The 12,073-nt window shown below is 39.9% G+C and overlaps 1 protein-coding gene across 1 annotated transcript; it reads right to left on the bottom strand.

The window, feature by feature from the left end:
- Positions 1–5,039: 5,039 nt before the first annotated feature.
- Positions 5,040–7,356, bottom strand: LOC307261227 (ADP/ATP translocase 3). The gene is made up of 4 exons (XM_080041717.1): positions 7,153–7,356; positions 5,839–6,325; positions 5,603–5,743; positions 5,040–5,473 (listed from the first exon to the last, which is right to left on the bottom strand). The coding sequence occupies exons 1-4, from the start codon at positions 7,267–7,269 to the stop codon at positions 5,316–5,318; spliced, it is 903 nt and encodes a 300-aa protein (XP_079897843.1). The 5' UTR covers positions 7,270–7,356; the 3' UTR covers positions 5,040–5,315.
- Between the last annotated feature and the right edge of the window lie 4,717 nt (positions 7,357–12,073).

The raw sequence follows: 12,073 nt of genomic DNA, 5'->3' as shown, positions 1-12,073 counted from the left end.
GTGATGAATGGGTTGTATAGAATTGGATATACATCATAAATAGGGTGTGTCCTTCCAAATTGTTGCACGGCATTGACTGGTGACTTTTTTTTTCTTTCTGAAGGAGTGTTCTCTTAAATATTAAGGAAAAACCATAAAGGGATACCACTTGACAGCTATCCAGTTATCAAAATCACCCGGTGTGTTCTTGCTGTGGTAGAGCAGATATGACAGTCGAGTCTCATTACACCAACCACCACTTCTCAAATCAGAAAAGAGATTTGCACTAGACTTATTTTGGTCTTCTTCAATCAAAAGCAATATAATTCACTCAACACATTTTCTAACCATAGTTTGTGACGGTTGTCACCCCACACCGGCGATGCTGAGTAAATGGTGATATTTGACAAGTTTGGATTTGTTGGTTTTTTTGTTGGTTTTTTCAAAGGTACAGAATCGGTCATCTTTTTTAAATGCACGTGAGATCCAAACGTTGCTGTTAGTAGCAGGGTTTCTTTGTTTTTTTTCTCCCAGCAGAACCCCTGCGTAATAAGTGTCCAGATTTAAAGGGGCATTAAAACTGTTGTTTCCTCCTGCGATTGTTTTGGACAAATCGAGCAGCTCTCACAGATCTAAAGTGAGACATGGGGATGTATGAGGGAAGGAATCTATTTCCCAACCAGTCACATTGTCTTCATCACACAGCGGTCAACACATTTAAACACAAATAACCAAAATATGAGCCCAGCTGTTCACTGTCGTGCGCACCTTTCCCTTGAAAAACACTCGTTTTCTCTGCATATTTGGTCTCTGAGTGTTTTTTTCATTCTGAGAAAAAATACCTTAGAGTGAAATAATGATTATGAAAGAAAAAAAATATTACAAATGCACCTTTTGAGGTAATGAAGACAGCATCATTGGCCACGTACGTAGAGAATCTGTGTTCACCAAAATGTATCATACGTTCATGCTTTTTCAACAAGGTCAATCATGACAGCAGTTGCTATTGACCTTGATGTCGTCATTTTGTTGATGAATAAGTGTAAATTTTCCCGTAATTCACAAACAGCAAAACTTCACCATTTTATCTGGATGTAGTAGCTTTCCTGTTTCCACCGCTCTGTGGTGTTGTTGAAAGATGTTGCGGTTTGTCTAAATATGTTGCGTGTTAGAGGAAGCATAAGTATGTGCCTTCTTGTAATCTCCTTGGTGAGCTTGTTATTATTGAGAAGCTGAAGCCAGCCAATTGTGTTTGCACTAAAACCAAATTGCTTTTGTGATGTAGACTATTTAAGCAAGCTTGTTGCGTCACTTTAACCGTACAGTATGCATGAGGGTGAAATTGGTAAGTCTAGGGCTAGAGCTCTCATCTGTTGACCTGTAAACCAGTGCAGCTTAGAGGATCTTGTGAATATATATCTTGGCTTAGTTTTGCATTCAGTTTTTTCAATTCCATCTCCTTACTCATCAAGTTTGTCACAATTTCAACAGTTTAAAAAAAAATCAAATAAAAATACCATAAAAATAGGAAAAAAAAGCAAATAACACATACCATTAATACAATACAGCTTTTACTTTCACATGCCACAGTTAGAGAGTTACACAACTGCAGTAGAGATATTCATTTCTCTGAATCCATGGGAATGCATGAGTATACGAGGTCGCCTCAAGACTATTGGTCAAATTGATTTAGGTTGTTTTTGAGAACTTGTATTTATTACATATTTTGTTGACATCTAAGAAAAGGCCTATATGCGTTGAGTCTTACAAATGCACCTTATTCATGTCAGTCCATGTGGGGTGGAAAAAGGCTGGCTATGTAATATCTCTGATTTAGCACCTTACTACACAGCATGTTTTCACTTTATGCCAGTTTAGCTATTCTTCCATATGTATGATTTCAAAAACAAATCTCAGATTTTGTGAAATTGTTTAATGGGATGTGCCAAAGTTTGGAGGCGATCTCCCAAGTGTTTTATGCTTATCATTTTCTTTTCCTCCTTCAGTTATAGCAATGGTATGTCAGAACTTTCCTATAACAGTGTGTGGAATCAATTTATCTCAGCAAACAGTATCATTACTTGCCATTTTACAATAAGCCCTGTATTTCACATATATTTACCAGTGATGTGTATTTGTTATTATAAAGAAAATAGCCGTAAAAGCTTCATTATGTTACATAATATTGTGACTTTTTTCGAAAAACTGTGAAGACTTATCTTGCATATACTTTATACAGAAGTATTAAGCCTTAATACAAAAGACTAAAAAAAAGTGTGGAAGAATAAACTGATTGTTGCTAAGTAAGGATGATTTTTGTAAATGTTACCAGCACTTTTTTTGTAATTTTCACTCTCTGAGGTATTGTACAAGTTCAAGCTGTTTGTGAAGTTTGATTATGAAGGAATAAAAACTAGTACTTTCCTGTACTTCACAGAAAGTGTTGTTGCTGTTTTATTGTTCGGCTTCTTCTCCTTGTGGGTTTCCTCATGAATATACTGCCCCGGAAATATACACAACACATGTTGGCTTCCATTCAGGATCTGCACTGCCAAAAACTACAAACTGACATCCAATGAATGCATAAAACCAGAACGATAGATAGATGTTCTTGAATTGAATAGTCTCAAATAAATTAGATGTATGAATTAAGCAAATTAATAATGTTAGCCTGCTTGTGTGGACTCCAAATACAGGTTGAAGTCATCCAGAAGATCTGGAACAACAGGCTGGATTGCATCCCAGAATGCACTGGCCACAAGGCAGGAAAACACCCTTGACAGGCTGCCTGTCCAACGAGAAATCTGACAATGATTAAAATACAATTCCCAATCCTACTTCACTTCACATCTACTACTGCACAGATAATTCAAGAGGTGCGTCCACTCCACTTCACTCAGACCGTGGGAGGGAGCGGACATATCCAACGCATTTCAACTGCACACAGAATGAGAGATTCTCCAGGGATCAAAACCTGTGCAGCACCACACAAAACTGTGTGCAGTGTAGGCCATCAATGATTTCACACTCTGATCAGCCCATTGTATGTAGGCCTAATGACTGTCAGATCCACCAGAATGCTGTCAATATCAGCTTTGTGACTGATATTCAAATTAAGACAGGGTGCTTCAGGCTTCACCAACCTACCAGCCAATGGTTGCTAAAACTGCGCACAAGTGAAAAGTATAACGATCACCATCATCACCAAATGAAAATACACTTCAGTAAAATTCCTTTTCGATAAAGTGATCCTATAGTCACAGTGATTTCTGTTTAAACAGGCAAATGAAATTATTGAGGTCCAACACATGAGAACACACCATGTCTATTATAAATTTGCTGTTTGTCATTAAATTGTATTAATGTTACAGTTATGGCTCCTACTGAGGTTGCAATCTGGTAAAACCGTTGATATACTATCTATGGGTAAAACACATCAGAGGGCAAAGAAGGATGACAGGAAGCAGCTAGAGAAGATGCTCACTACTATTTAGCCTATGCTACTAGGCCTACTGGATTCAGGTTGTTTCGAAATATTGTTTTGCAAGATTAATTTAGTGGAATAAATTAGAAAGGTTTATAAATTCACAATGAGCTTGTCTGAGGTAAAGGATGGTTACTTTGCACTGCCTTGGTTGTTCATTCCATGCATATGTATCTGGACTGTTCCATGAGCGTTCAGGTTCATATATTACAGCTAACACAACACTTTACTTAAGACATAAATTAATAAAATACAGGGGAAACCCAATAAACAAAATTATTGTTTTTGGTTAAAACACACATATATCATTGTAGATTAAGTTCATCAAAGTAAAAAAAAAAAAAAAAAAGTTTGGGGTAAATTAATTTAGGATGAAGCAACACATCAATTCTAAGCTGTAACGAATAATTCATAGAAGCAGCAGTGTGTTAGATCATTATCTTATTGCACAGGTGTTTATCGGGCCTACACCTGGAGTCACAATACTGTATCATTCGTTATAAGATTCATTCTGGTCTTCTCTCAAACAAGTGAACGCGCAGAAGGTACAGGAGCGCGGGAGTCTCACAGCTGTATGCAGCGGGCGCCCCCTGTCGTCAAGTCTGCGGCATTCAAGGCCTTGATGAGAATTTAAATCACGGAGGAGATAACCTCGAAACCACGGCGAGTGTGTAATGTTTCGCTGACCGGCGTCTTTCCCTTCATCTGACAACGTTGGGAATAAATATAATCCTCACAGGACGACAAACGGTGCATATAAACTGTATTAAGAAATGCACCTGCCGTGTTGAAATGTCGAGTATGAGCTTACATAACGTGAGATAATGGCTACTAAGGACACCTAGATTTTTTAAATATCATTGCGCATCAAATGCTTAGGCTAGTACCAAGAACAAATAGACAGTACGATGTTATAATTAATTAGGCCTACCTACCGGCTGTAGTCGATATGACTAATGGGGCGTACACTTACCTATCTCTGCTATACGCCTTCTACCATGTTTGCTCCGAAATATTCCTATCCACAACTCAGTTCATTCATGCGCTGTGTGGCAGGTGTGAATTAGCCTACTACTGTATACAGGTTGATAGTGACTAAAGCCAAAATAGCTCTGCATTCAGCTGGTGTAATTCTGCATTGCAGGGTCTGCTATGCGTCACACAAAAAAAAAAAAACCTTCTCATGAGATTCTAGGGCAATCTTAACTTATAGATTGATATATGGGTATCATGCACAAGCTTTGTATTGTTTCCATGCCGTTTTTAATAGAGTAAGGTGCACTGCTGAAAGTAATTTGGATTAGCTGTATAAGGTTATCTAGAATAATAAATTAAGAGACTGTTCACCACAAAAATGAAGGACACAATTCATTATCTGCTACTGACATTCAGTGGCCTGCCTTTTCCCAAGAAGGAGCTAAAGCACAGACATGTTTCTTCATCATGGTCAAACTAGAACGGCTCAGGAAGAGATAAGCGCGAGTAAAATTAGCAGTCGGGTGTAATCCACTTCGTGCATTTCATTATCCAGTGAGTGCTCATCCCATGCTTACAGTAGAGACAGTGGACATCAATGTTTGAGTTTGTTCCCCAGAATAAATTTATTCAAGTTGGGTCCATACAAACCTAGTGAATGACAGGAGGAGGAGGTATCAGATATCGTTAAGAGGAATGACATGGTAAAGAGGGTGTGGAACGTTTAAAATAAAGATGCACAACATACAGACGTCGCCCACAGCTAGTGGAGTGACACTATAGTTTGTTCCCATAAATAAGGCAGAATGCTGAGTCCATAGAAATGGAAAGTTATTACATTTAGCCAAATTGGACAGTGACATGACAATATGGAAATTTACATGACTTTCTTCAGCTCATCATACAACACAAGCACAAAGGCGCCACCCATGCCTCTGAGCACGTTGGACCAGGCTCCCTTGAAGAAAGCCTTGCCACCTTCATCGCGTGCGATCTTACGCCAGCAGTCAATGGTGCCAGAGTACATAATGTCAGCTGAGGAAGGCAAGAAAAGCAGAAATTAGATGACGTGGGTATAAATCAAACTTGTAGTATTACAGAGGCATCAGATCAATTAACTGACTTCTTCCCAAGGTGCATTTCTCTACCGCGTGATAAACTCACCTCCTTTGCGACCAGACTGCATCATCATACGTCTACGGACCGTGTCGAAGGGGTATGAGGTCAAACCAGCGACGGCTGTCACAGACTGTGCAATCATCCAGCTCACCAAGATAGTGGTGTTCTTGGGGTCTGGAAGCATACCTGTAGGCACAGAGGGAAGATATATTATAGATGTAGAAGATGCAGACAAGCCTCTCCAGTAGTTTTGAGTGTATGTAAATGTAAAACCAACGTACCTTTAGCTGTGTCATAGATACCAAAGTATGAAGCCCTGTAGATGATAATGCCCTGCACAGATACGTTGAAACCCTGGTACAGGCCTCTGAGACCATCAGACTTGAAGATCTTCTTCAGGCAGTCAGCCAGACCATTGAACTCCCTTGTAGATCCTGCCTTTCCAACATCAGCGCCCAGACGGGTACGGGCGAAGTCGAGGGGGTACACGAAACAGAGGGAGGTGGCTCCGGCAGCGCCACCGGAGGCCAGGTTACCAGCAAAGTACCTCCAGAACTGGGTGCGCTTGTCAACGCCATCAAGGAAGACCTTCTTGTACTTGTCCTTGAAGGCGAAGTTGAGGGCCTGGGTGGGGAAATATCTGATGACATTGGCAAGATTACCTCTCCAAAAGGCTGCGAAACCCTGCTCCTTGGGGATACGGACAATACAGTCCACGATTCCCTTGTACTGCTGATCGACAGCGATCTGCTTGCTGGCATGCTGGACCTGGGAAGATGAAAAGAGGAGAAATGGTTAAAATAGGGAAGCCAATTAACTGCTGAGCATGTGCCAATCACAAGGTATCCTTGTTGTGACCTTGATGCATGTCAAGCCTGTAAAGTCGATGAAAAATCTCTTTGCAACTTAATACAGCCATCTATGTTTACTGGCAATCAAATGATTATGGCTGCGATGATCAAGTCTTGATCCACCATTAATTAATTAGAAATATAGTAATAATTTTATAAATACAATATAGTCAGGTCGAATTGGGTACGTATAGGAATGTTTAACCACAATGTCGCAGGGCGAGTTTTATTAGAAAAGTATGAAAAACTTGGTTGACCCGGCAGTGAAAGTCGCCGGGCCTTAGAACAACCTGTCCCACCGTAAGCTAGGAGGTACATCCGCCATTTCCCTGTCAATTTAAGTAAAAATGTGATGAACATGTTCTCCAGATTTAACCGTCCATGAAACAGTTTAGATGTGAATATATCAGATGGGTTGCAGCCTTTTTGTACACAATGTCCTTATGTAACTACTTAAGCGTTTGTCCTTTGTTAGCTAGGCCGGCTAAGGTTAACTTGTGAAGCTACCGTTAGCAGCCCGGCTACTGTAGGTCATTTACCATCCCATGGTGACCTTATATCCCTGAACTTATCACAATTAATTCACTCGTTGTTTCTTCATCAACACATGCGTTTGAGCTGTGTGAATGTCATAGCCTGGGGATGCGTGATAAGAACCGGCAAAGATACGTGCTTAACTTTGTCCAATGACAAGAGCTAGCCGGGCTAACGCGGCAAGCCTACCGGAAAACACTTTATTTTTACCTGGAGGAGAAGCTTCACTCTCTCGATGGGGGCCACTGCTGTTTTGGAGATGGCAGCAGAGATTCCGCCGGCCAAGAAATCCTTGGCGAAAGATATAGCTGTCTCATTCATCGTCATGATTAGATGTTCTTGACGTGCCTCTCAGATCAATGCAGTACTCTAGATATATCCCGCTGCCCTCTACAGCTGATGGCCTATACCGACGAAATGGCCGATTGCGAAGCCGCGGTGGGGATTTATATAACACAATGAATCGCGATAGTGCACGGGATCTGATTTTTGGCCAATCCCTCAACATCACGTGGTTATCTGCAAATGAAAGTCGTGTAGTTGGTGGTGACGTCACTTTGCGTACTTTTCTAGGCCCTGGGCGAGTAAATCATGATATCATATAATGCACGTGAAGTAAGTAGCCTAACTAAATTTAGACAGAAAATGAGTTCCGCTGTGGACTTGTTCTTATTTGGCTTCCTGCCCAGAGTCACGCGGCGCCCAGAAACCAAACGTGGTGAGCAGCTTCCTTTGGCAGTATCACATTTGACCTGGAAATCATTGTGGAGGAAAGTCACAGGGTCGAAGCCTGCCTGCAGAGTCTGCCAAGGTCTCCAAGGGGTCACACTCACCGTACACTCTAATGTTAAACAACTCTTAGTGAATGTCACGACCGTCAAAAAAAACGAGACTGTTTGTGTATGTTCTCAGCGAGATGCATTCCTTTTTGTAGTAGCCTAACGTTTTGTGTAACCTCGCCTGTAACTAACAAATTAAATGTTAGTGCAGCCCGTTGGTGTTTCTTTATATGTCCATGGTTGGTGTACTGTTTACCAAGACACTGTTGCATTTCTGTGCCGTTTGTAAAAACCTGGACGCTATAGCCTTTCACGTGTGCGATTAAACCTTCGCAAGTTTGGCTATAGATAGACTTCTTTTATGCAGTCTATGAGATGGACCTGCTATTTTTTCTCCACGTAACGAGCCGACCTGCTGAAATGCAACTTGTTTAGATTTTTATAGGCGACAGCAAATTAGTGGCACTGCGTAGGCCTATCTTGGATGGGGAACACTGCTGCATAAGTAAATAAATAAATAAAGGGCCTCAATTCAAAAATGGAAGGTTCATTCATTGAATTGAGGCTTGACCAAATGTGTCCACCAGAGGGCGACAAGAGACCTAGGCTTTATCTTTAGTTAGCTGATGAAGGTCAGTTGGAGGAAGCCACAGACTCGGCTACTGCATGCAGCACGCAAAAGGGAACTGGAAAAGATGCCCTCTAACAGAGTTCAAAAAGACAAATAGCAGAAAACTATACATTTTCATTTATTGTTGGACCTCACATTTGGATCACAAGGTCTTTTCTCCATTTTGTACAGTTTATGTCCTTGACGTTTTATTTAGATTTGTTTTCCCTTTTTAATAGAAACATCGCTTAATTTGACTTAAATCCCCCCTTTCACTATTCCCCCTTGTCTTCTTCAAGATTCACTATTTTTTGTTCTTGTGTGGCCTATTTGATATGATAATCTATGAGATATTGTATGTTCCTGCTTGTTCAATCTTAAATGTCCAATAAAGAAGAAAGATGGACAAAAATAAGACATTAAAGCATTATACATACATTTCCTTAATACTTGAAATTATTATTTTTTTAAATACCATTGATAGAATATTTTAGAATTAACCAATAAAAGATCGATCAATCTATCCAACTATTGATCTTTTTATTTGTAATTAACTTATCTGTGTCAGATCACATTATATCCAAGACCCAACCGGCAGATATGACTCATTGTTTTCTTCCTGCTTGTAGTAGATGAATATGTTCCTCGGACAGTTTTTCATACCCCTTATGTTTTATTTCAAGCTTCATCGAGCAACAGAACAGGAAGTCAAATACATGGTCACACATAAAGTTGAAATCAAATATTTTTGGCCTCTTCTCAGGATAGATAAAGTGTTTAACTTCTCAAAACTGTATAGGTCAATCTCATCCAAACATATCACGGTAAAACATTAAAACACAATTAACCTTTGCAAACTGTGTATTTAGGCTTAAACAAAATTAAACAATTGGGGTATTGAACAATAAGAACGGTTTTGTTTAACATTTTGCACATTGGTCAATTGAACATAAAACACAAATTTGTGGGTATTTCATGCATAGGAATGTCCAATATTATTCTTTCAAATGTCACTCACTCACTAATATTGAGTATGGCCACCTCTTACAGGTGTGGAAGCCAATTTTATATTGATTAGTTTAATCCTACTCTTGTCTCTACATTCATTATTTGGTCATTGTATGAAGTGTAATTCCTCTCATCTTAACTACTGATGTAACCTGTCTGGAGTTTCTATTGTAATTAAATCAGTTCGATTGGGCTGACACCCTAGGTGTGGGCCATCCTGGAAGCTCCCAGATTCAGATTAGCATTGATGTCATCAAGAACCAAACTTGATTGTTCCATTGTTATTCTACCTATCTGACCATGTCAACCATTCTGTATAAAGCAGCTCATTTTGTGTATACAATTCAGTCAAGACCCTGGCATTGCTCTGAGTAGGATGCTATGGTTTTCTCTCCATGCATGAAAGCTGACCATAATCATCTGCATTGTCTTTTGAAACTAAGTAAAGATTTGTTTTCATATTGGACTATAGTGAAGTTTTCTTCAACAAAAAACTTATTCCACACAGGCATAACAGCTTGGGCTATCGGATAAGAGCCGCTATACCCTTAACCGAAGACAAAGGGTGCAGCGATTAAGTGGTTAGAACCTCTGTGATGACTGCATCCAGGAAACCACTCAAGAAGGTGGCAGCTAAGTGATGGTATGGGCCTGTATTCATTATGGAGAAAAAACAACATTGGTGGTGCTGGATGGAAACGTCAACGCTGTCGTGTACAAGGACATCCTGGAGAACTATTGCCTGGGAACAACTTTATCGTGCCATGGCCTGCGTTCCCCAATTTTGTTTAAGCCTGAATTACACAGTTTGCAAATGTTAATTGTGGTTTAATTTTCACTGTGATAAGTTTGGATGATATTGAGCAATACAGTTCTGAGAAGATATACACTTTATCTATCAAGAATAAATCACATTATCACAATCATTTTTATGAGAAGAGGTAAAAAATATTTTATTCCAACTTTATGTCCTAGCGTATATGCTTCACATTAAGACAATGCCAGCAGTTGGTACATAAAGTTGTCTCCAGGGCTTTACCAGGTTTAGTGTGGCCACACAAAGCTCAGATAAGACTTCTGATTAAAACACCCATTATCTCACAGCAATAAGCAGTTCTCTCTTTAACTCACTCTAACCTGTGTACGTTGTGTGTGATGCACAGGGTTGACCAAAGGGAGGAGCTGCAGTTACACCGTGCGGTCCTTTGAATCCTGCAAACTTCTGAAGCTGGAGCAGGAGGAGAAAAATCAAGAAAGCAGGGAATAAAACCTGACGAAGATAAGAACAACTAGTAAATGGTAATGGACTTATATAGCGCTTTCTAGCCGATTTTCTCAGCCCCAAAGCGCTTTACATTTCTTACCCATACACCGATGGCAGTAGCTGCCATGCAAGGCGCTCACTGAACCATCAGGAGCAATTTGGGGTTCAGTGTCTTGCCCAGGGACACTTCGACATTTGGCGGGTAGGCGGGGAATCGAACCTCTGACCCTGCACTCCAGAGGCAATCTCCCTACCCACTATGCCACTGCCGCCCAAAAAACAATAAAACAATGATTCCCTCAGCTATTGTGTAATATGTTGTCAGCTGTTAAAAGCAACTTTGACAAGAGCAAATTGTTTACTCTTGAGTGTGGTGCAAGGTCTCCTCGTGCTGCCATGGTTACTGTTGATAACAGGGCCTTATGCACTGCTTTGTTGTTTTTGTTTGGTTTGGTGAGCATTTGAATGACTGTCCAATTGTGTTACTCCTGAGCACCTATAGGACAGTAGGTGTAAATTAATCCACTAAACTATCTGCTGTAATTACAGTGGGGACAACAGGTCAGTGCCATGCACTTTGCAATTCTAAAATTGCTTTTATTCTCAGTCAGTCACACAGCGCTGGGTTTGTTTAGTCATATTTTAGGACAGTATTTTTGTTGTCGTTAAGTATTAATTCATTTAAATGACTGTAAATTGAGTAATTTCATAAAAGTCATGGAACTGTTTGTTACACAAATCGAAGAAAGTGGACAAAATTAGCGTGGAGTGACTTTTTTGTTTTCAAACGGATTATTGTGACTTCTTCTGTTTGATCTAATGTTCAATGGTTGTTTTTGGGTTTGTGTGTGAGAAGAATATAATATATAGAATAGAAGACTTTGCTATAGTATCACTGGCATTTCATCCCCTGTGGACCGACCCTTTCCATCCACAGGTCAGCTGCAGCACAGGATCAAGGAAAGACAGCCCTGCTGTACGCTGCTGTGAAAAGAAAATACATCAAATTAAAATTAAATAAATGTAATGAAAAGGTTTTGGGGCTAGAGTCTGGTCTCAAGGCAGAGGAGCAAACATACTTGACTTAACATCCTAGCTCAAACCAGCAGACATGAAACCTATGGGGGAAATTACACCAGTGGATTCTAATGGAAATAGAAGGAAACTGCTGTTTGATTGCACATTTAGTATAAGTTCAGTGTTAATTTGGAAGCCATTAATGTTGTTTATTCAGCTGTGATTTGTTTCAGCATGTTCAACCTTTAAAATAAAAATGATTGGATTATTCAGTGATAATTCGAAGAAATGTGCTCCTTAAAATGCAATTTATAGTAGGATTCACACCTTGTGTTGTCCATCATGTTGATGTGTGGACGTTCTTCCACAGAAAACCTTTTAACATCACGGGCTTATGTCAGTCTTTTCAGGGTCCAATCACATTGCGCCTTTAACAAAGATGCGCCATGCAGT

The sequence above is a fragment of the Ammodytes marinus genome, assembly GCF_949987685.1.
Source record: "Ammodytes marinus genome assembly, chromosome: 14".
Lineage (NCBI taxonomy): Eukaryota > Metazoa > Chordata > Actinopteri > Uranoscopiformes > Ammodytidae > Ammodytes > Ammodytes marinus.
The sequence above is the reverse complement of the archived record's forward strand: the minus strand, read 5'-3'. Positions and strand labels throughout refer to the sequence as shown.

Bases quoted from the DNA above. Each gene is read 5' to 3' on its own strand.
- LOC307261227 (XM_080041717.1), bottom strand. From the start codon at position 7,269: ATGACGATGAATGAGACAGCTATATCTTTCGCCAAGGATTTCTTGGCC. The intron at 6,326-7,152 runs GTAAAAATAAAG...TCATCTTCCCAG, and splicing joins GAGTGAAGCTTCTCCTCCAG to GTCCAGCATGCCAGCAAGCA. The intron at 5,744-5,838 runs GTACGTTGGTTT...CTGTGCCTACAG, and splicing joins TATCTATGACACAGCTAAAG to GTATGCTTCCAGACCCCAAG.